This window comes from Trachurus japonicus, chromosome 3 (genome assembly GCF_045865225.1).
Source record: "Trachurus japonicus isolate A0001 chromosome 3, Traja_1.0".
NCBI lineage: Eukaryota > Metazoa > Chordata > Actinopteri > Carangiformes > Carangidae > Trachurus > Trachurus japonicus.
The window spans coordinates 14,197,486-14,223,172 of NC_140909.1; the positions used below are offsets into that span (position 1 = coordinate 14,197,486).

The 25,687-nt window shown below is 39.4% G+C and overlaps 1 protein-coding gene across 1 annotated transcript in view; it reads right to left on the reverse strand.

Annotated features, from left to right (window-relative positions):
• Positions 1-2,182: 2,182 nt before the first annotated feature.
• Positions 2,183-25,687, reverse strand: part of LOC146989734 (CUB and sushi domain-containing protein 1-like) — a 373,646-nt gene continuing 350,141 nt past the window's right edge. Inside the window, exons 61-75 of the mRNA XM_085763336.1 lie at positions 23,124-23,300; positions 22,336-22,515; positions 17,694-17,867; positions 17,520-17,586; positions 16,832-16,938; positions 15,558-15,631; positions 14,393-14,504; positions 14,001-14,180; positions 13,430-13,492; positions 12,587-12,748; positions 10,555-10,667; positions 7,666-7,753; positions 7,241-7,367; positions 4,819-4,881; positions 2,183-2,519 (exon numbers count right to left, since the gene is read on the reverse strand). Coding sequence (XP_085619462.1) covers positions 2,360-2,519; positions 4,819-4,881; positions 7,241-7,367; positions 7,666-7,753; positions 10,555-10,667; positions 12,587-12,748; positions 13,430-13,492; positions 14,001-14,180; positions 14,393-14,504; positions 15,558-15,631; positions 16,832-16,938; positions 17,520-17,586; positions 17,694-17,867; positions 22,336-22,515; positions 23,124-23,300 — 1,847 coding nt within the window. The 3' untranslated portion in view covers positions 2,183-2,359. The remainder of the gene's footprint in view (positions 2,520-4,818; positions 4,882-7,240; positions 7,368-7,665; positions 7,754-10,554; positions 10,668-12,586; positions 12,749-13,429; positions 13,493-14,000; positions 14,181-14,392; positions 14,505-15,557; positions 15,632-16,831; positions 16,939-17,519; positions 17,587-17,693; positions 17,868-22,335; positions 22,516-23,123; positions 23,301-25,687) is intronic.

Consider the following 25,687-nt stretch of genomic DNA (forward strand, 5'->3'; position numbering starts at 1 on the left):
CAGTAACAGTATTCAATATGAGTTTTCAGAAGCAGCCATTGCTCTAAAAATGGCAGGAGTGTGGTGCCAGTATGTGACACTAGAAGTTCAGAGGTCCACAGGGTAAACTGATCCCAACTTTCTGGTTGGGGAGCATGTTGTCATGGCAACAAAATAAACTACGATATAGCATGTGGTCACACCTTCTGCTAACAGGGAGTGTGAAATATAAATGTGTATATACAAACACTCTGTAACCCTGTATTTAGTCGTTTTGTCATCTTTTTAAAGATAGAAGTTTTGAATAAAATTCTCTTTTTCGAATGACTCATTTTTCAAACCCATTTCAGACCCAAAAATTATTCATTTTTTCATAACCCAGTCAGAAAAACACACTAGTGCAAAATTTGTGCGGTTTAAGAGTTTATATAAAGTTTATATTTTGGGGTCCCCAGCAGCAGTGGTTTGGGAAGTCCCATGGGGCCACTGGGTTTTTGAACATAAGAGTCTGTTCATCAATATCTTCACTGAAGAAAAATGCCAGAAGAGACAACTGGAGACAAAAAATTGTCTCTGTTTCCATAGCAACCTGTCCTTGTCTCTTTATTCCAGCATGACTGACAGAGATGACTATCTGTCCATTCGTCTGTCTACTTTCTGTCAGTCAACTGGTCTGTCTGTTAATGTGTTCGTCTGTTTCTGATTTTGTGTTGAGAGTATACTGTAGAAAAAAAAATCAGTCATCACTTGACTGACTGATAATCCCGACCAAAGTTACGAGAAGACAAATCATTTCCTGGATCTGGCCACAGCTGATTGCAGCAGTCGAAGATCTTGACAGCTTATTGCCTCCAGGCTTCCACACAGAATCCTGGCCAAGAACAAGACTCAGTTGTCTGACTCTTTGATTGTGTTAGACAGGCCACTGGAAACCAGTCCACTGTGTACACAAGCCTGGCAACTGAAGTGTCTGGTTTTGTGGTTCAGCACAGTCTGCCTAGTGCTAGTGTGGAATATTGTGTATGTGACTTATCTTAAGTTTGATGTACCTTTATAGAATACTTTTCAAATGCCCAAAACCCACAAAAGACTGGTTTTGGTCATAAACCAGGAAAAAATAACATTTGCAAATGATTAATTTGGTATGTTTTAGCCAGTTTCCTAATACTGTAGACACTGTCATAGAAGGCAATGCAGCAAGTAGCAGAGGGTAAGGACAATGACAGGAACCCTTTTCAGCATCCATTTTTAACTGGCCATTCCACTTACCAAACTCTGTGATTGTCCTGCTATATATGAACCCACTCAGATCTCCAAATAGGCTAAAACATTTCAAACTTATCTGCAACTGTTATTTGAACCTGTTGTGGTACCACTAGTCCGTCGCTACTAATACCAACATCCAGTATGGATTAGAGATATGATTTTCATTAAAGGTATCGGTCTGGTTGAAGTTGTCACTGTATTGACTGAATAAGGTTGCCAGCTTTACAGCAGCCTGTACAATCAATATCAGATTCCACCAAAACAGACTGTGTAAGCTGCCGTAGCATCAGAGAGTCCAGTCCTGTCAAGTTCAGCATAATGGAAGTCCAGTGGGAGGTTTTGGTCCAGCACCAGTGATGTTTTTTTTTGTGTTGACATATACGAATTGTCCAATTACTATTCATTGTCTGGATGGAGGCTGGGGAGTGGAATAGTCTATGTGCTTCCCCTGAGAGGGTAGAGCATCATATTGGTCAAACCCATGCCTGGCCTACAGCTGGGGGAGTTAGCAAGCCTATACCACTGTGCAAATTTGGCATGAGGGTATGAGGTTAGGTAGGGGTAAAGCACTACTCAGGGTAAAGGGAGACTAATCCAGGGCCATATGATACTGGTCATAGAAAGCCCTTTCCATAAGGTGGTTGGGTCAAATTTTACAGTCAGTCAACTGACACTGGACGAGCGCTGTTTTAATTAGGTTGTCGCTCATGGAGGAAGTTCAACTAATTGTACCATCTTTCTCTGATTTCCCTTGATCTTTGAATCAGAACAGTGCTAAGAGGAATTCTGGTCCCAGCACTGATCTCCTGAACAGCTGACTTCATCTTATTTGACGATGTCACTGTCTACTCCCTTGTTTATTGTTCAAGGACTTATTTTACGCTTTCACTGTAAGGAGAAGTGGATGATACCGTTGTTCAGATAGGTTGTGGGAGCAGGGCTGCATTACTGTGCAGATTATGCCGACTGGGGACCAGCATGCTGCAACACAGACTGCTCACGGTGACGCGTCCAAATGGTTAGTTTGTTCTTTCATTTTTGTTCGGTTAAGCCACACCGCAGACTGCAACATCGAGGTTGGACTGAACCACTGTATAGTGGCAGGTTTGCTGGACTATACCACAGTGCAGACTGTATTGAGTGTGGTGTCGAATCGAACTGCCTTAGCCTCAGTGGGCTTCATGTTGGTGTCATACATTGGGTTTTCAAACGATGCCTGACCATTGGAGCTTTCGTGGCCGACATAGCCATTGAACTGGACTTTGGGACGTGTCCTGAAAAACATAAAAAGAAGGAAGCAACATCAGGTTAATGACAGAATGATGGTTTCAGAAACATATTTTGCATTCAGTGTAATAAATATGTGCCAAAAGTTCTCTGAAACAGAAAAAAACACATACTCATTTTAGGAAAGCATAGTGAAGTTGCCTAAATTTGCTGATGTTCAAACATACAATGTGTATGAGTGGTCACAGTGAAAAAACTGACAAGTTAGTCACGTTTATCTCGCAGTAACACTGACTACAAGTGTATCCCTGAGCTGAGCCCACTGCAGCTCCATGCTGCTTTTAGGCCAGTGGTTTGGTCTTCTTTCATGTACACAGTTTTGTTGAGTCTCACAGCTCTCAAATATTAAATCACAGGCAGCCATTTTTAACAAACAAGCTCAAACCTGCCAGATGTATGGTACAGTACATGCCTAGCGGAAAACAGTGATAAGCTCTAGTGAATCAGTGGTTGAAGGGAAAAAAAGTAAACTCCAAGAGATCCAGATGCTTTTCTCAGGAGTTAGTGAATTGAACCAAAGCCAAAAATTACAACAAAATTACATTTGTCAGGTGGCCAGAAACTTGAATGGGATGCTCATGCTGCTTTCTATATAGTCAACATGAAAATGATTGTTCTTTCCCTTGGTGTGAATAGTTCAAACAATTTAAAAATGAAACATGCTAAATATTCAGTGTTATATGTGGTATTTTCATATCCTGTTCGACATCACTAATTTACAGAGCACTACTCAGAGAAATGAAGGCCGTACGAGTTTAAGAACCACTGGACAGCAAAATATCAATTTGAAAAAGTACACTCAAAATATCCTCCCATGTTCTGTCAGATGTCTTGTTGGACATGTTGAGATTAAAGGAGCAAACTTAGATGAGGTTTCTTGTAAAAAAAAAAAAAAGAAAAAAAAAAAGAAATCTACAAATTGGTTTGAAAATTATGGCCGGAGTGAGGACATGAACCATAACAACTGCCTGGTTCAGTGATTCAGCAGCCCAGTACCCATCTGCTGCTCTCATGCGAGTGTGTCTGCGTGCATGCAACCTGCCATCACCCTAAAAATGGTTGCCAATGATTTTTAATTCAAAGGAATATATTATTCCACAATCTGCCGGAATAAGGATTTTTAAAAAACTTACTTTGGAAGGTTCAAACAGATCCATGGTGAAATATGACAACCTGCTACTAATTTGTCTGTTTGTCATAGATTACGTTTTTGGATAATCGGGTCCTATAATCCAGTTAGATATAATCACTTACTCCCAAACCCTGTGGAACTATTAGTAGGGAGGAGTGCTGCAGCTGAAACGCTGCTTGACTCTGACCTCATTAAGAGTGTATACGTGTATGTGTGTGTGTGTGCGCGCAATGGTAGAATTCCAACCCTGGGGAGCCACTAAGCCTACCCTACATGCTCAACCCATTACTTTACAAAACTGCGCACACACCAACACACACCGCAGACCTCCCTGCATGGCAGTAGTTCAAATTGCTGCACTGGCTTCTGGTTGTGGCTGTAGGTGCAATAGTTTAATTTTATTGGTAGAATGAAATACAGCACACATAATTGCTTTGACAGTATTATAGATACTGTACAGACACACGGGCCCGAGCAGGAACAAACTGCAGTGTACACACTCACACCTTGCTGTTAGTTTCTCATTTAAGCTATTACATCGCTATGAGAAGAAATAATTTCTCTTTCTGCTGGCTTGCCTTTCTGCTTGGTTGTGTTATATTCTGCAAGCAATATTATCTTTACCATACAGTACATAATACAACAGATGGAAATAATAATAAAAAGCAGCAGCAAACTGAAGTACGGCACTTGCTTTGATTAAACCAGTTTACAGCAGGTCAAATATATTTGTTCTTGATGGCATCATGCTGACAGAGAGATGACAATGAGATCAAAGACAAAATAAAATGTCCTCCATCTAGCTTTTAATGATTGCTGTTTTAACACAGTAGGGCTGCACTACCTTTGAATAAAATCAAAACAATGTGGCCATGGAGTGTAAATGTCACCCCACTTACTTTTATCTGATGTCAAGGTGTCCTTCCTCATTTCCCCCCCCCAAATGAATATTATCTTAAATTTACAAGTTTTCATTTTTCTAAATGGCGATGAAACAATCAGTTTAACTTTGTTGAATTGTGCAGCCTTACTAAACAGCATGAGAAAAACCTAAAAATTAAAAACAGGAGATGAAAAGTTTGACGGAGGATGTGGCGGCGGGCGGAGGTCTGGTTGCTGTTTGAAACCAGATGAATGACAAGTGTCAGTCTTACCTGCCGCCAGGCCCCCAGGTGTCTTTTGGTCTCTCATTGTCATCTGTGTCAGCAGACAACGTCCTGCATACAACCATCAGCTTTAATATACATCAACTAGCATTGCACACTGCTAACTGGCAAACAGGCTGTGTAACAAGACGTGAACTAATGTCATGATGAAATTACTAGTCTACAGGCCTCAGCAGCTATCACATGTTTCACATCAACTATCACATCTTTTCTAAGTCTGCATGACCCCTGTACGCAGCAGCTACGATCTTAGCGTTACATTACTATCTAGTCAAATTAACATCAATAGGTCAGGACATTGCAAGGCTCACTACAGACAGAGCACTGTAAGATAAAGCTATCATAAATGACAAGCAACATGTAATAATGGTAATAATGACTATTGTTAGACAAGTGAGATGACTTTGTAAAATTCTGATGCGATGAAGAGCAGAACATCCGTTAGATGATGAATCTTAAACAGGAAACAACAGTGACATTTTACCCTCAATATAGCTCTGGATTATCTCACATCTTTCAGCTTTTAAAATCTTTTTTGTGAACTTTCTGGCAGCAATAATTAATATCTAAGGTCAATCAGATTAAACCTTAAAGCTGTGTTTGGAGTATTAAAGCTATAATTAAGTTTTAAAATGTGTGTCTGTAAACCAGCCTGTCCTTCCAAAAAAGAAAAGAATAAAATATCTAAGCAGTCCTCTCAGGTATTTCATATAAATCCTATTTATTTTACGTTTTGGTAACATCTGAATGTCAATAAAACACATTTGTACAGGGACAGATTAATGCGTGATAGTAAAAACATTTGTGTCATGCATTAAACAAACAACTTTTCAAAGATGTTAAATACCTATAAACATCATACTTAGGTAGGGTAACATCTAACTGTCCAAGTATGATTATCCTTCACAAAACTCCGGCACATCATTATCTATAAATGATCACTGATATTTTAGTCTATTTTACAATAACTACCCTGCAGTGCTGCATAATCATATGTACTGACATATATATTTGGCTTGTTACTCTGCACCGTTTTCTTGTAATACAAATGAACTGGCCTGGACTCTTGGTCTGTGAAGAAACTGCCAGGGTGTCTTGTCTGGGTGGTGCAATGCAACACCACCTGCGGATAATTTATCTTGCCTTCTTGTGTGTGCTGCCCCAGGGCTGCGTCTGCACCTCTGGCCACCAGAAACGGGGAGTCTGTTGCCTCATCATTAAATTAGACTGCTGTCTCCATTTACACACAGTATGATGATTTTGATGAAACATGAAAAATATAAACCTGTTGTATAGGATTACATTGTTGAATTGGCTCTTAGTTAATTGTAACAAATGACTATAAATTTAAGGGATGTAAAAAAAAAAATCTACCCTACAACGTATGAACTGTTTTAGAAACTGTTATTTCTCCATATATTTAGGATTTATGAGTTGTTTATTTGTTTTTCTCTTCACAAGTATAGCTACAACTGAAAAAAAAATTGTACTGTCAAAACCTAAATAACAAACTGCACCTCAGTATTGATATTTATCAAGCATTTCAGAATCACTCAGAGAAATTGCGTTGTCAAGTTTGGAAAAATAAATTGAAAATAATTTCCCTCAAATATGGACTGTCAGTGGGGTTTTCTTTTAATTGATGTTTTCCAGTCCAATAAATACCATCGCATTAAAAGACCACTGCTGTGGAAGTATTTCCTTGTTGGCAATTAAGTGTAAATGACAAGAACGTGTTATGGAGTTTTGCAGATGCAGCATTATATCCCAAACAGAATAATCAATCATAAGGCATTTTAATCTAATAAATATCTTTGAAGTTTGTTTTGTCGCTTTGAGAGGCTTGATAAATACCAGCGCACGTTTTGTTGTCAGCTCCTCAGAAAGTAATTAGAGGATTTTTTTTCCAGCATTTTCCCCTCAAATGCACTGAAGTTATTATCAGCACAATCAAATAATTTATCATTCAAGGTGAATCTGTTTCACGTTCAAGTGAATCTCTTGAAGATCAACTGATCAAGATGTTTATTATGTGTACATATTTTTGTTCTACTTTTTAACTTTGCTATTACTTTTTTAGAGTTATTTCTTTGGACATTTTGCCTTTGTTTGGAAAGAACATTTGAGACAGACAGGAGAGTCAGGGAGAAAGAGAGAGAGAATGGTATAGGGCCAAGGGCCACAGGTTGGATTTAAACCATGGCTGCTGCATTTAGAAGTAAGCCTACATGGTATGCACTCTACCAGGCGAGCCACTGGGGCACCCCCACACTTTGATATTACTTTTGACTGAAGGCATCAAACCTGCTCTTTTTTTTATAGCGGACAAAGTGAGATGGCAAATGGCTGTTTTGTATTCTGCTCTGCGTGATGTCCTCTGTGATGGATTTAGGTCGAGGCTGGAGCTTACCTGTGCTTGTAGAGGTAGAAGGCAAATCCGGACAGGATGAGGGCAAAGAAAGGAACTAAGATGGCTGCTGCCACAGAGCTGCTGTTTGTGTAGGGGTTGGATGAGTCAATCGCTATGGTTACAGGGCCTGGGGACACAGACACAGAAAATCCCACACTTGCATGGATACACACACATAAACACCCCTTTGTGCACGCGTAACGCTTCTGTCATTCATTCTGAATGCTTGACCTCTGCGTCTCATGTATACTCAGTCTGAATTTTAAGATGCTTCACACTATCTTGACAAAAACATTCCTTGAATTTGACTCTTTTAGCGTTTCCTCTCATGTGTCCCACTTTCGGGATGCTTCACAGGAATATTAAGTCTACAGTACATTGTCTGTTGTGTTCTGTATTAGTGCTAATGTGAGAGACAGACCCACCTTGCCTCGTCAGATGGAACTTGCCAAAATCTTTACTGTGAATATGCCCCTGGTAAACAAAAGTCTTCTGGTCTGATTCTGCCGTAACCTGAAAAACAAAACACACAGCTGAATATGAGAACTTTGAAACAGACTGTAGGAGATACTGTATGTTTTTCTTGCCATCTCTATAGAGAGGGTCTTTTCGTAATTCACTTTGAGAATGGTGCTGAATTTTAATCAAAGTGTCAAAAAAAAGTGGCTTGCGGATCAAAAACAGGGCATGTGAGACTGGTGTGATTATAGGGTGAAAATATTTTAAGAACCGACAGGTGAATATGTAATTGCCTTCCTGTACAGTTGACTACAGATGGATGACAACATCAAGCTAACAGTAATCAGCTTAATGTTGTCATCCTCAAGGTTTACAGTAGCAGTAAGTTCTTAGTAAGAAGTAAGTTCAGTTCTTAGCAAACAAATGTTATTTTTAAATCAAGTAGACATTCAGTGTGTTGCTTAGTTTATTTAGACTAGAAACACTGATTTCTGAACTCCATATATTGTTTTTTTTTCTTTTTAGGATTTTACATAATGTTGTATACATTTGGACGCCAGGCTTCCCCCCCCATCCTCTCCCCTCATCATCAGGACAGTATCTCTCCACCTCCAGCGCTCTGGCCTCTCTCCACCTGCCTCTGCTTGGAGATTGAAGTGGCAATATTTTGCCCACAACAAAACAATCAAAATTTAATCTTCTAACTGTGAAAAGATTGTTTTTCAGGAATCACACAACTTGGCCTCAGCCATTATCAACCTGACTCTTCTCCTCCTTCACTCTTTCTGTCATTCCCAACATGATAAATTGGCTGTCCATGTGTCTCCTTCATTTCCTTCTCCTTACAGCCTTTTTTTTCCCAACTATCTTTTACAATCTACCCACTTGGTTCCTTGGTGCCTCCTTCGCTTGTCCCATCTGTCAACAAGTCAAACAGGATCAGATTTTTAATCCATTCCCCAGTTGTAAAAATGATGTGTGGAAACCTCCAACTTCAAATAGCATATCAAACAGAGTTAAAAAGTCCTGAAGGAACATCACACAAAGATGACTCTATACTTTTCTTTTCTCTCTCTCTTTTTAGACACAGATGCAATGTTATAATGCAACTGACTGTGTTCATTTAATGTAAATAAAGAAAAGAAAACAACTTCTGAGAACTGACAAATGTGTAGTAATTCAACAATATCTCTGTCCAGATTAATGGTTATCATGCTCAGACTATTTCTTAGCCAGATCTTGTAACTTCAATCACTGTCTTGTTCACTCAGCTACTACTGCTTATGACAGACACATAGTAGCTCACTCTATGGTGAGCAATAAAGTGACATTTAAGACACCCATGAATCATCATGTGTCATCATCACTGACAGAGGATGAATTGCTTTGCATTACATTATGTGGTTGTAGGGCAAAAGTAGTGCACATGTAATGGTACTGTACCTTTGTTTTTGCAATGTGAGTTTACCTTGTGCATGAACAATTACAGTAGTAGAACACTGAATAATTAAGCAAAATTATCTTAATTAGTGGATGTTAATGTTGATGTTGGAAGGAGGATTTGATTTAATGGGATCTTTGGTCAGACTAGTTTCTAATTTCTACACTGAGTTAAGAAAACTCCCTCCTGGCATTCTCTATATACTAGTGCATTGTACAGATACAGTATACAAGCCGTATTGTATTATATTGTGTTGTATCTTCTCATCCAACTCTTAAAAAAGCAAATAAGCTATATGTAACCCAGGGTTTTTAGTGAGAAGTGAAGGAAATCAGTTCTGCTGTGTCCAATGGATAGAAACCCAAGATGACTGATGGAAATTATATAGTCAGAAATAAACACAAGTTCTTTATGCTATCAGATAATTGTGATACTTTCACACAATTATTTCTCATATTTTTGATGAGGAGATGGAAACAACATCATTCCTCTAATCTGAAAGAGAATTAAATTTGTATATCATACAAAATCAGTGCAATAATGTTATTAAGGTTAGGGTTACCCATCCAGAGTGGAGGAACTGGGGTGAGTAATTTTGTACATACTGTTCAATATTTCTGTTACTGAGGACCAAAGGGCAACGATTCCAGTTTGATGATTGAGTAGTCATATCATGTTACTACAAGACTTCTAGACTTCTGTTGTCTAGACATATACACATTAATATTGTGATATTGATTGTGATTATCATTAAAGAGATGAGTTAAAACTCTGTTCATTTTTAAATGCTTAACACGTGAATATATTTATGAACCTGCTGTGTATTTGCACCTGTAGTGCTTCCACTTGTGTAATTTACGCTGCATTTTAAGTCTGCAAATCTGAAACATCTGGCCTGTGATTGTTCCTTTTCCCTCACTGAAAACAAAGGCTGAAAACACTTCTTCACATTTAAAGGTGTACAGAAAAGAAAATTGAATTTGAGCCCACTCTGGGTCATAAAATTAGTGTAATAACTCATCTATCAGACGATGTAGGCCAAACTTTGTGCAAAATTCTATTTTTGAGTAAATCCGGGATGAAAGTGTGTATTTTAGTGTAGTTTTTTTTTCCGCATTGGATAATGCAGGCGCACGGATTATACGTCAGCCTGTACACGATTCACCAGCCACTGATATTGGATCCGTAATCCGTCATTCAAACGTCTGAGACACGCACACACACACGGAGCTCGGTCTCGCCCCAAGCTTTGAATATCCCGCCCGCTCGAAAACGACCAATCAAATTCATTTTCCTTACTCAGGTAAACTCGTGTTGCAGCTCGTGACAACTCGGCGCGACAAACGGGACAAACGGCCATTTCTGTACACCTTTAAAGAGAGGAGGAAATACTGTAAGAGGAGGTTTATCTTACATATCCATCCATTGCCCAGTTGTCGTTTTTGAACTTGCTGTAGTAATGCTCTGTTGGCCCCTTCACCTGGTAGACTTTCAACAACAGTTGGTTTTCCTCTGACTTATAGGTACCTAGAGAGAAACAGAGTCAGATAAGTGGCTGATCCTGGTACAGTATCAATACAGCCACTTAGTTTCTGAATTGTGTTGGCACTTGGCAGGAAAAAGAGCAAGACATTGAGCTAAAGGAGCCATGGGAGGCTGGCAAACAGAAAGACAGGCAGACTGGGTGGTAAGCAAAACAGACAGACAGGCAGTGTGACAAACTGGGAAAGCAGACACATTGACATTTTGAATTATCATACTCTATTTTCTTCACCACGCACCTGACACATTACTGGGGGAAAAGTGACATTTACCCTTCAGCTACATGTCACCACTTGGTTAACTATTGTACCAATTCAGAGCTGTTGCTGTTCTATATGACAAGTCCATGTAAAAGAAATATCACACATTCAAAATGAAATCATTTTATACGTTGGCAGGCCTCATTTCCCATCTGCAGAAGATCCTCTTTGACCCCCGGGTTCAAACTGAACTATTGATTGTGAAATGTCAAAACATTCATAAGTGTCAGTGGGAGAGTCAGACAGTTTTTCTCAGTTGCCTAAACGCTGTTTTGAAGGTTTTGATTCAAGAGTACAGATTTACCTGCTTTGTTAACCTGCCAGTCATCAGTATGCAATATTCTATAGGTATATTACAGTACATAAACAATGTCTCTCGGGCGCTTGGGAACTGCTGTCTGATGTTGTTCAGGTAATAATTTGGCCCATTAGATGAGGTGTGATTCTGCAGATGTACTGGCGTAGAGGGGCCCTGGCACACAACTTGTTCCCACCAGTGCCCCTGCATGTTTTATTATTTAAGATATTAATGACCTGTTTCTATTCTCCTTATGCTCTGCAGCTCTCGCACCAAACCATTTTCTGCCTTGCAGACTGTGAATGTTTATAGAAACTTGAATATACTTGTGTGCAATGCGCCAATTTCAATCTGCACATCTGTGATGCCTTTTTGATAAGTGTGAATGAAAGCTGGATCTTTATTAACCTGCTGTGTATTCGCACAGGCAGTAGTGCCTCCACTCGTGTTATTTACACTGCATTTAAAGTCTGCAAATCTTTAACCACTGGGATGTTAATGCTCCCCTTTTCCTCATTTAAAGCAAAGGTGGTGTTGCAACACTTCTTCACAGGTCTATTTTATTTTCATGCATTTTAGTACCCATGAAGTATTTTCCCTCCATCTCATTATGCTTTTATCGTGTTCTGGGTCTTTTTTTAAATTTTTTTTTTCTATTTTAACATACACTGTATGATCTCTTACAATTAAACCAACACTAAGGAACTTTTCAGCCTTCATAAAATATTTTCATAACTTTTGTGATGATACATCGACTTACAACAAGTTGAATGACACCTCTGTCATGGCCTGAGGGGGTCTGTATCTCTTTCTCTGGCACTAAGCAGCTTTGAGGAGCATGGTAGGAACCCTGCTCTCACTTAAGTTTCACTTTCACTTTTGCAAGTCACAACAAGGAGGGAACAGGCAAAACAGCACTTTAGCAATGGATTATGTTTGTGTTTTCACTTTGAAATGATCCACTGGAAACAGAAACTTAGTTTTGATGTCTTCTGTTAATTTCAATGCAGGATATTTACAGGGCTTCACGCTAGTGTTCATGGGAAATGGACTCTTTCTTCAGGCAAAACACTACCGCTTTGGTCCACAGGCACCGCCAAACTCAACCAAAACTGAAAGTTCTTTAGTACTGCTTTAAGAGAAGCTTTGTTGATGAAAGTTTAATCAAAGAAAATAAAACTGACTCAAGAAATCAGTTGATTGGGTCAGTTTTTTGTATCTGTTTTTCAAACTCTTAAAAATTAAAATGACATTCATAATAATAATAAAAATAGCTTTTAAAATTAATAATTGACTTTGAATAATAAATCTAATAATATTACGGTAGTCATTTCCCTTGCTATTACCTGACAGTCGGATCGACAGGCCGCTGGTCTCCAGTAATGTAACGTTAACTCGGCCACTGGTGGCATTGAACCCAGTAACTGTAAATGTGGTGGGCTGTCTTTTCCCCAGGTACTCGTAGAAACCGCTCCACTCAGAGTTTGGAGAGAACACATCCACTGGAACTGAGAAAAAAACAGGGGAGAAAAATCAAGAGTAGCATTAGTGTCAGATAACTGTTCCCAGTGACAACTAAAAGGTCATGAAGAGGGATGTTAGCCATGAAAGTGCCAGGGTTAGGTGGACCACCTTGTGTTTGCCAAACAGAGACTAAAGATATTTACCTCTGGTTCCCTCATAACTGACTGCTGCAGTGGGTTATTGTCTGGATGTCTGAAACCATGACTCCAGTATTCTTGCAAACATTGCACAACTTTGGTCTGTATCTCTGGTGTTAACCTCTCTCCACTGCCCTCTAAATGCATATATTGATTATAAAATCCTACCTAAAACTTACAAGGTATTACATGGTATTGCACCTGAATGATTTCACTTACTTTGGCTGAGCCTACCTGGACCTGGACTATACACAGATAATGGCTGTCGAAATATAAATCTGAAAAGAGACTGCTTGTCCAGACAGAAGACCCCTGTGGACTACAACCTCTTACCACAAGTCCTATCTAGGACATGTTATGAAACAATCCTGTTTATTGACGCAATAAACTCAGTTTGAAACCCTGTAAGGGTAAGTTACCAAGGAAACATATAAGTGTACAGAGAACATCTAATGTATGTGGCACATGTATTACTGTGCATGTGTGTGTGGAGTGTGTGGGTGTGTTGGAGTTGTTTATTCTGCATACCACGAATCTTGTTCTTCTGGACGTCTGATTCTCCTCTGCCTTTGGGGTTGACTTTCACTCCAACTAAAATTTCAAAAAGCATTGAATATTGATAGTTAAAGGCGTTAGGGATAGACGACGGATTTATCATATGAAGAAAGAGAAAACTGAGACCAAGAAAACCATTTGTTAGTGTAGAAAATAATAATCTGTCAAATACAATGACACGGTCACTTCTGGGTGTTCCAGAGACAAAAGGCATCCACAGCACAAAGCAGAGAGCAGCTGGCAGCCTCCTCCCTGTCTGGTTATAAACCTCGTTGTTTTGTTGTCATACATCACAGTATTCACAGCCATCAGCTTCTTGTCTTTGAGACTAGATAGCACCATGAGTATGTGATAAAAAAAAACATCACCCGAACATTCATGGTGCGCCTGGGGCTGATTTATGGAAGCACAGCAATAATATCAGGATGATAATCTGTATTTATCTTAAACCATATGGGATTATGACATCTAGTTTAGATTTTAGACTCAACATCTACACAACATTTACACAAGCAAAAGCATTTTTAAGATAGGATCTGAATACCTTTACAGAGCGGGGGTTTGCCCGACCATCTCCCATCACTTTTGCAGGTTCTGTGCTCGGATCCACCGGCCAGATAGAACCCGTCTTGACAGGTGTAGATCAGCGTGTATCCCAGGGTAGGCAGATCCATTGATCGAACATCGACATTACTGGGGGTCTCTGGCTGTCTGCATGAATGGGCTGAGTGGAGAGGAAAGTAAATAGAGTTAAGACTGTTAACACTGTCTGTAATGACTATAAAATGCTGAAAGTCTCCATACAGTAAAACCAAATTGAAAGCTGAAAATACACACAACAAAATAAATCTCAACTGTACCAGAAAGACACAAGTAATGTAAGTAAATTTCCATACAGTATGATACACAGAATGATCACACACGGTATTTTCTTACCGATGCACTCAGGCTGAGTTCCACTCCAGGTTAGATTTTCTAGGCACGTCCTTGTGGTTGAACCAAGGATGTGGTAGTTTTTGCGGCACTTGAAGGAAATCTTACTGCCAACCTACATTATAGAAAATTCCAATAAAAAAGATCTTAATCCACTGTTAAATCCATACACTTTGAATGTGTGCCTCACTTCACTGCTGACACAAAACAAAACTTTACAAAATTGTGGATTTAATCCAAATGTATTACTACTTAAAAAAAATATGTTTTATTGTTATAATATTCATATATCTTTTATTGTTATTCTCTTTGTGTAATTTCCTTATTATTATTCTTTTATTGTTATCATTTTCCAATTTCCAATTGTTTATTTGTATGTTTTGTTTTGTATGACAATATATTTCATTGTTAACCACAGGTGAAGGCATCTAATAAGCTCTTTGAGTTTTTGCCTCTTCAAGCACTGTAAATTGTCTTTTACTTGTGCATTTTTGAGTGTGCAAAATAAATACATCAAAAAAAATATTTAATGCTGTAAAAAAAAACATTGCTACTCCTGCATCACACACTTAGCCGGATTTTTCTAATGACGAGTGAGTAACCATCAGTTCATCTCTTTGTAGAGATGTCAGGGGAAATATGACATGTAGATGATATCCAATTATGCCTTCACAAATTGAAGGATTTGCATGTTTGCTCAAATTCCATTAAGGATTTGATAGCCAATATATTCCATCAAACTGGTTTTCATCAGAGAGCCCCATCTCTAAGACAAAGGAAAATATTACCTGTCATTCCTAAAGGCTAACCTTAGTGATTTGGGAGTCACTTTTAACCAGGTCTTTAATTTTGACCTGCGTGTTGAGTGTTTGATGAGCTCTTGATTTTTCCAGCCAAGGACCTCTGCAAACCCCGGGCTCATTGTATCTCAGAAGGAGATTAATATTTATGCATTTAGTCATTCTGCTTGCATTATTTCAACTCATTTAGTGCTTCCTTCAGCACATCATTGGATCATGTAAAAGTTTATAATGAAAACTTTAAGTGTTTGTTGTTGTCACTGGTTATTTAAAATACATTACAGGATGTACTGTTTTGATCAATTTGTATATTTAATTGCAAATTTCATGGATAGAGTAGTTTTGTAGCCAAACCATTTGTCTCTCACCTGCAAGCCCTGGGCCATGATTGGGATACCATAGGCTGGAGTTCCTGGGTCACGGCAGTTGTTGAAGGCTGGGTCTACACACACACACACACACACACACACACAAACAAACAAACAAACACACAAATTGGGAATTACATGTTTTCACATTTTTATAATCATTCCTCAAAGAAGCAAACATCCAGCTACTGTACAGTGCAGTGTGTACATTTGTTATACATATACAACTGCTTTTATTGGATTTTTTATACACGTATTCCACTTAAACTAGCACATCAAGTAACCAATAAAGTCATAAATAAGGTAAAGCAGAGAGAAGACTATTTCTCAGTGAAATGTAGGTGGACTAATGTATAGTGTAAAGAAAGTGTATATTTTAAAGTAAAAGTGTACTGCAAAACTGCAATACAATAGAGTGCTTGTTCTTTAAGTGCAAATGTTCTTTCTTACCTCTCACCTTGTCTATGAATTTAATGTATAGGAAAGACTGACATCATAATTGTAAAAGGAAAAGCACTAGTCAGAGCAAATGGATAGACTTTTATAGTTCTACATTGTATGAGAGACAATGCGTTTACTTTTAGCAGAGGATGGAACATTGTGTTGCCTCAAGGCTGCAATACACTTCTGCTATTACACAATGATTGAGATTTTACCCAACGGTTTCACAACTTGTTAGAAAAAAATCATCATGCAATTCACTACAGTTACCACCAAAACCTCAAAAATAAAGGGATGCTTTTCAAGATAAAATCGTTAGAAATCAGAAAATCAAAAGCTGATATCAGAGCAGCGCACTTCAGTCACTGATTAGATCTCCAGCTCGATTTGCTCGGGAATACTAATGCTGCAAGGTGTAGATGAGTAAGATCCACAATCCTGTTTGCCAGTAATCTGTTTGAACAGAGTTGTAGTCATTGCTTGTCAATGAAATGTTTTCCTATGCAGATTCTCTACAAAGGACAAAATATAATGTAACATTTCAAACATCTACATGAACCCTCTGTCAGTGTAATATATTTCTAAAATATATGCGCTGAAGACTATGGCATATCTAAGACTCCTTTAAAAGTGAGCTTCATGAGTGACTTTCATGAGATTAACTGAACCCTTTTTTCTTCCAATTTAAGACATATTGATTTATGGATTAACTGTGGTCATATTTTAGGGCTGTGACGCAAAGCAGGAACCACTAATTCTAAAAAGTAACATTTTAGAGACAAATGTGTATAACAATGGGAAAAAATGATTTCATGTGTTGTCTTTTCAATTACCTATACAGGCTGGTTGCTGTCCACTCCAAATCCCATCAGCCTGACAGACTCTGGAGGCAGAACCTACGAGCAAGTAGGGGGCATGGCAGTAGAACCTGACTTCAGACCTAAAGAGGCAAACAATAGGAAATACGAGTAATGAGCAATTATTTCAGGCTGTGATTAATTTAGTAAATTCTGTCCTGCAGCTATCTCGTATCCATAGAGCAGCTGAGGTTGTGATAAGGGTTTAAACTTTGTTCTTACTCACAGATCAAAATCTATTTAGATCTATTTTGTCTTTGCAATGCCTCCAACTGACATCCAGACATGGGGGTCACACTGTCTAATCCACTTTCAGATAAACTTTCTTGAGTCAATATTCGGTGACCTTGTTGGGAAAAACAACACCTCCTGAGGTGGTTTCATAGTAAAGACCTACCTCTTTCACATTTAAACAAGCCACAAGTTTTAATCAGTATTTCAAGCATTAATTTAGGTTTACAAAATGACTGTTGGCAAATAGAGATCAATGAGTAGCTCAATGCAGGTGTGACAGGAAGTCAGAAGTAAAGGAGCATAGTGGAGATGCTATGTCAGATTAGCAGCAGTGCAGAAAAAAAATCCTACTTTCAAAAGTAAAATTTTAGGATAGGCATTGGTTTTTCAAAAATATGAGTCCTAATATTACTTATATTCAACCACCTACCGGTATGAAAAGATGTTCCCCTCTCTGAATCCTCCACCAGGAGAGCCAGGATCCCCGCACAGGACAGCTTGAGAGAGACAACACAAACAGTTAGCACAGGTCTGAGCTGCTGAAATGAGGACAACAGTGACGTGCATCAATAAAAGTTGAGTAGCAGTTCCCAGCTTAACTCACGCAAACACTGTGGTACGTCCCCGGTCCACGTGCCGTTCCCCTCGCAGGTTAACACAGCAGGAGTGGACAACTGGTAACCGTGGAAACAACTGTAGCTAACACTCGATCCCCATGAATGGTCTGTACCCTCCACTTTCCCATGATGCACTTGAGCGGTAGGTCCACACTGGATCACTGGAGAGCACACACACACACACACACACACACACACACACACACACACACAAGCACACAAACATGCACTTAAAAGATCATCTACTGATAATTTAATATAAAATCAATTAACACACAGAAGCTCAAGGGACAACATGCACACAGGCTCTAGTTAGTGTGTGCGAGCATTGCTCAGATGTTTTCACATTGCGACTGTATAAAACAAACACTCCAACAAGTAGTAGGCTATGGCATTAATAGCTTATGCGTACAATGGGGATATTTATACTTCATTTGATTTAGCAATTCTATCTTCAGTAACAACAAATAAATCAGCAGCTAGTAACACAATAAGCACTCACAAAGACAAAACAGCAGTTAAGACAAGTCCCCGGTGGAGGCTGTGCTAAGATGTGGAAGACGTGAACCAACAATTGAAATAATACCTTCTTGTAGAAAACACTGAGAGACTTTTTTCAAAAATCTACATCATAAAATTTGCCCAAGGCCAGGTACTTGTATATTCAGGATCAATGTATATGACAAGATGGCTTCAGATGGGAGGCGTGACATCAAGTGAAAACAAGCAGACAGTCATTTCTACCTCCACTCGGTTATTGGGATTTATGTATCTGCCACATTGTTTTCCATTAGTCTGCCAAATGAGATGCTGGCAATATTCTCTAAAAGACAATTTCACCATCAACCTTCTTTTCATGAAATACTGTCCTACATTGGGATTTTAAGAAGAAAGACATGTATACTGAGACTCAGTATGTGGGATTGCTTTTTATGTAACGCAAGTGATTCACACAAACCTACAGCTACTTTGTAACTTGATTTTATAACCGCTGCTGCACGTAACCGATGTTGATATCAAATGGTGCAACAGATCAAATTCATTAGTTTGCATTAAAAGCACATCTGTTACGAGGTTACAGCATCTTTTAGAGATGTTAAGAAACCTCGTTTTGTTGATAACATCTGCGTGCACCTTTTGCATATGCGTGTTCATGCAAGTGTGGCGTATGGGCATGGATTGTCTACGCATGCGACTTCATACCACCCTGATAAACATCTGTGTGTGCCTGTGCGTGATTGTGTGTGTGCCTATACTCCCTCAGATAATGATAACCATCTGCATGGTTTCAAACATCTAATAAAGTCAGTTGAATCCTCATCTAACCAGGAGACAGATGGTTTCACGCTCCATTCCCTCTTCTATGATGATATACACTGCACACAGCCATACACACACAGAGGGAGCAGCAGACAGACACAGACATGAACACAGACATGCACACACGAACAGCGAGTACCTACATGCTGTACATATAGTAGAAGAAGCAATAAGCATATGTTGAAATGAACAGAGGAAAGAACTAACTACTATTTATTGACAGAATGAAGAAATATGACAAATGTTGTCTCAACAATAAATCCCTCAAATACTTGATTTATATATTTTTTTTCTTTGCCAATCTTTACCCTTATTTCCTTGTTGTTTCTCTCTGTATATTTCTGAGGCTATTTTGCATTACGGCTAGTGTTTTGGATGCAGAATCAAAAAAGAAAAAAAAAATGTCTGTAACGTTGTTGGTTTTCTGGGCGAATGCGGGTGCTCACGGCAAACTGTCCTGAAGAAGTCTTGCATTTCCACCAAGTCAAGACTCAAAACAAGTGTTTCTCTGCTCTATGTGTTCAGTTTCTTGTTAGTCACATAAAAAAAAAAATCTACACACCAGCACAGAAGTCACTGCCAAATCCCAGTTTCTTAAAGCATGTCATTCATCATTTTTTGTTGTGTGACTCGAGGAGGAATAGCTGGTGGCTAGCCAGCAGCTAATGGGGATTCAAATTAATAAATGAATGAGTGTTTTCTTCCTCCCTAAAAACAACTTTGTTGTTTGGCATCAAACTCCATCTGTCTAGAAATAGAATAAAACCTTCTTACTGGCTTATTGACTTCAGCAGTTCACATTTTGGACCAATATTTCTGCAGGTCTCTGATGCCCAGAGAACACTTGTGTCTGTAATTGAAGGTTTCTGAGCTCTCATATTTTCTATTTGTGTCTCTCCCTTGTTGTTAATGCACTGGTTTTGCTTCACATGACTCTGGAGCAGTAACTCATCCATGCTCGCTAACCCAACTCTTCTCTTTGTCACTGCGATCATTGAATCCTTTCCCCGTGTACCCAGCCTTTCTTCTTTCCACTCACGTCTCCACATTCTGTTCTTTTCTTACACTTTGGTCCCCGACCTCCTTTCTGTCTTCTTACTTCTTTTCCTCTCCCTCCCTCTAGCCCTTCTTCTCTTTCTCCCTGCACTGCTCCCCCTGTCCTTCTGTCCCAGCTCCAGTCCTCTTTCATTCTCTTGCTCTTGCTCTCTTGGTCTCTTTCTCACACCGTTGCTGCCTCTCCCTGCCTCCTCCATCTTTTAGGCATATGTCTTTTTGCACAATTCACCCAGCCAACACATTTCATGGGCCTAATCCCTTTTCTCACTGTGTGTTTACAGGTTTGGGGGCAGGTATTGATTTGCCTGTCTGTTTCTCCCATCACTTGTTTCCTCTCTCTCACTCGCTCCTCCATCGCCCCACTCCACTGATGGCTCATCACATTCTCTCTTTTTCCTCTTTCATTCACACACTTGACTCTCCTCTTTTTTCTGCCTCCCATTTTCTGTCTTTCTTAATCTCTGCATTACTCTGAGTCTTTTTGTGTTTCTGTGATGTTTTCTTCCACTGCACCTATTCATCCTTTCTGTTCTTCCTCCTCCTCCTCTCTCCTCCTTTAACTCCCTCGGCCTTTCTTTCTCTATCTCCCTCCATTATCCCTCCACCTCACTGCTTTGCTTGCTCATTCTCTCCTTCTGTCTGCATCTCACCCGATTCATTTTGCCTGTCGAGCTACACTTTCATGTCTTACAACTCCTTCATTCAATATGTTTCTGTGTGTGCATGTGTGCCTGTGTGTGAAGAAGCTGCTGTTCCAAAACAGGATCAAATGAAGACTTGTGGATTGTTTGAAGTGGATGAAAACAGAGGGGATGAAAACAGGGGAGATGAACAAAAAGACGTGAACAGGAGAACATAGAGAGCAGGGGTAAAGTGAGGAGGAAGGAGGGCAGAGAGGAAAAGACAGGAATGAAACCAAAGGGAGAGAAACAGAAAATACAAAGGACTTGCATCCCTTTCCTACTTGTATATCTCTCTCTCTTCCTCTTTCACATTCTGTCTTTTTCCCCTCCATTTCTCATTTTTCTATTTCCTGCCTTAGTCTCATTTTCTATCACCTACAGTATCTTTTACTTCTCTGTTTTCCCTCTGTCTGCATCTCTCCCCAGTTCCCTCTCAGTAGCCTCTCTGCCCCTGTTTTCTCTGTTTTTTTCATCTCAGTTCAAAGCCTCTGCAACTGCAGGAGCCAGCCGGAGATTTTCTGTATGTGGGAAGAGGCGGCAGGGAGGATCTCAGGAAACATCCCCTTTTACTGTTGTTGACTATCATAGTCTAAACTCTAAATATGGGCTGTTGTAAAACTCCAGCTCATTTTATTTTAATGCATTCTTTTTTATTTTTCCCTTTGTGTTTGTGAAAAACAGAGGGGTTTCAGGAAATAAACCCCATTTTAACACTCTGTTATTGTAAAGAGAAATGTTAATCTTCCCTTGGCCTCTTTCTGATGCACTGCTAAAGTCACAATCTGTTATTTTATAATGCCATCCTGCATTGACATGCTGCTCTTATTTAAATTGCCACTTGGATTTGTCAGGCTTTTTGGTGCAATTGCACATCTCTATAACAATAATTACCATTGTTATTCTTTACCGTTAAGTACCTTGTTGTTAGATTTCTGTCACATTTAGACTTGACATCTTTTCCAGTTCAAGTCATGTACTACAGTACATGGTGTTGAGCTGCGGTGTAAAATTTAACTACATCTTGATTTATATAGGCCTATACTGTATATTTGCTATTTGGGTTCACATGCTCAAAATCAATAATACTTTGCTTGCATCACATGGACAAACATATCTAAAATAAAAAATATCAACAAATTAAGGATACATTTATTAATAAAGATGAATTATTGATTGGCGATAGAATGTCAATATTAGTTCTAAAAATTTAACTAAATGTTCATAATACATGCTTGCCCACACCACACCGAAATTGATTGTGTAGGTGAACACAGCTCAAGTTTTATACTCTGCACCTTCATATGCTTCATATGAGTCCTATATCTTGTTTATTGACATATTCATTGTAAAATGTTTCTTTCATGACATATTCTATGTACATGATCAACACTTCAAATTACTCTTAAATTTAAAAGCTGCTTTTGGCCTCAAAAAACTGTTAAATGGTTAAATGACTGTCAAACTGATCCCTTAATGCAGATTCTGTTAAGATGGATAAATCTAAAAGTTACAGCGTGTGCCCGGTTTTACCCGAGGAGCAGGTGCTATGGCTGTTGTTGGTTTTTCTCACCTTTACAGCTGGGTTTGGTTTGGTTCCACGTTCCATCTTTAGTGCAACGCAGAACACCTCGTCCATTTGGTTCCATCAAGTGACCGGGGTTACAGCGGTAGGTCATCGTGTGGTTGAATGTGAACTCACTTCCGAGATAGATCCCATTGGCCACTGGCCCAGGGTCCCCGCAGCTGATCACTAAAGGTGGTAGGAGAAATTTTATAAGACGAATGACAAATACGATAGGTGCAGTGTGTGTGTGTGATGAGACTGTAGTAGTGCGCCAGGGAAGTGACATTCTTGGACTTATAATCTTTTTTTTTTTTACTGTATCTCACTGATATTTCTAACACAGTGTGAAAAACTATGTTTTCACTTATTTCTGCCTGCCCCTTAACCTCGCCCTCCCACTTCACTTTCTGGTCGTCTGCCTTTCCTAACTTCCCTGAAGCACAGCTCCGCTTCATTTCATCTACCTCCCACCTTCTTTTCCTCCCTTTCCCAAACCTCATGTCTGGCTCACTTAAACTACACATGTTGAAAACTCACACACCACAACCTTCCACAATTTTGCCTCTGCACAGCTGCAGGCTTCCCTTGTCCTGCACGATTTATGCTACTTTAACTAAAAAAAAACATTACATACACCATTGATATTATTTCAAGTAATATAGCTTTAGTGCTGTAGCTAAAAAAGCTATTCAAACTATAACAAAACCAAATGTTTCATGATAATGACTGCACGCCTGGTGTTACCACGAACAAAGACAACAGTAATAAAGCAACACCATTAAAACTTGTCCTACCTGTGCAGTCAGGGGGTTGTCCTGTCCATGTCCCATTTGTTGTGCAGTGTCTTGTGGTTAGGCCTGATGTTTTGAAGCCTTCCCAGCACGCGTAAGCCACTGAGTTCCCGAAGGTGATCCCGTCACTGAACACTATCCTGCCGTGTGCCGGGGTTCCAGGGTTACCACAGGATACAGCTGAGAATTTAGGAAATATTAAACAGCAGCTATTAATCATACTGATAATATCAGTGTGAGCAATACTGTGTTGCTGTCACTCAAGGCTGATCAGCTGTAGGCAGCAATAATGAGATTATCACTGGAGTCAGCTGGAAATAACATAAAATATGTCCTTGAGGTAGTGAGGCTGATTAATAACTAAAGGTTGTTGGATTGATTCCCAGCACTGAATGGCAGATGTACAGCTTTCTATTCGCGTGCTGGAGGCTGACAGGAGGCTGGTGATATATCTGCAGCACCCACTCTAAGTGCCACTGAGCAAAACACCAAAGTCTTAAAATGCTCCAAGGTTCTTCTGTTGTTAAAAATCAGGACGTGATGTCTGCAGATATGCATGCATCAGTGTTTTGCATCAGATCATTATGGTAAGAAAAACAAATAAGAGGCATTGGTCATGCAGCAGGGTTGTGAGGCTAATTATCAGTCAGGGCTTGTGGACAATGTCCTTCAATGGTTATCTTAGGGAAAACAAAGTGTTAACAGTAAGAGTGCAGAAGAAACATAATTATGTTTTGAAAATAGCTGTAGACTTGACATTGCAACATGCGTAAAGTCATCTTCAGGCATCTGAAGGCATCTTCACAGCGGCTGCACTACGCTGTGCATTAAAGCCGTTAAAGAGTATTGTTCTCACAGTATAAACGATTTTTTTTTGACAAGTCAAATCCTGGGATCTTTATCCATCCCTTTGTTTTTGAACTACTGCTGGTGTGTAAGACAAAACTGTCAGGGAGGACAGAAGGATGCAGCGGAAGAAGGACTCAAAGTCTCTAACGTAGCGATCCATCGATCTTAAGTTCGCTGGCTCAGCACATTAACAGAACCGACAGGAATTACCAACTAACCACAGCACATTTCACTAATAAGATCATGACAGCTGTCGGCCTTTTAACGATCAAACACCTATTGACAGGATTCATTAGTTAGAGCCCTTAAAAGCTTTGTCCAAGAGTGTGTGTGAGAGACAGGGTGTATAGGTGGACATGTACATGAACACAAAGCGATGTGTGTATGTCTACAGCAGGTTACTGTTTATGCCTGTGTGTGTAATAAGTACAGGTGGGGTGAGTCACAGTCTGTATTTGTGTGCTTATTTGGATGTGTGCATGTCTTTCTTTGTGTTTGTGTCCCAGTGATAGATGTCTCATCCTCCCTGAATCAGCTTTTAACCACTATTAGCTTAATGAAAAACAACTGTAGAAAGACATAAATAATTAGCGTTACACCAACATAGACACAGGTACGTGTGTGTGTGTATGGGTGTCTGTAAAATCTAATACTTGTACGCAAACCACGAATCAACAAAAGTTAAATTCATTGCTTAACTGTCAGACAGTTTCAACCACACTGTCAACAAAGCTGCTCAACTATTTGACATTGTGTCAGTGCTGTGTCTCGTAGAATCGGGAGACGGATGAATCTGTAAAGCTTTTTGCGAAATGAGATACGATTGACCAGGAAATGAAATGAAAGAAAGTGACATTGTGGATTTCATGTAGATATAAATTCTATGTAGCAATATTTTGAAGACTGACATTACTTTTTTTCAAATGTAAAATATTAATCAAAATATATGGCACTTTTCAAGGACATTTCAAACTAAAGCTGCAATTTAATAGCTTAAAAGTGAGACGAGACTAGATCCGCTGCTTATTTTTTCCCATTTCAGGCAGCCTGGCCTTTATGCTTTTCTGTGTTCTATATTTAGTATACTGCTGGTGCTCGGGTCACAGCCACACAATATACATAAGAGTACACAAAACTGTATGACTCACTCTTCCTCCCGCTATCCACTAAAATTACTGCCAGAAGAGTGCATCTATCTAACTCAATCTAGAATCTGCATCAGGGCACAACGGAGTTAATGTCAGCAGTGTTTTATTCAGCCCACCTCGTACAGTCGGTAATAGGGAGCATAACACAGGCAACAGCTCAGGATTCCAGTGTGTCTAACGCACTTCGGGGACCCACTTTAATTTCCCCTAAACTCCCATGGGTTTTCAAGAATGTCTTTGAAAGCTGCTGTTGTATAGGACGCACTTTATTACCACCGTGCTGTGGAAGATCCAGCTCAGTCAGTCAGGAGTGACACACTTCAGTCCTTTGTATCTGGGCCACACAGATATAAACATGCACACACACACTTACTTGAAACCGCCCCTATTTTAAACAACCTACTCCCACTATCCCTGTACGCCTCCTATATTATACTGTATGAAATATTTTCTGTTGAATGTCAAGTTAGTGAGCGGTCAGTCTACATACAGTATCAAATCACCACTAACAGCCACTAAATGTTATTTTTTCTCTTGTGCAGCGATTGTGTAAATAGTTCACTGCAGCAA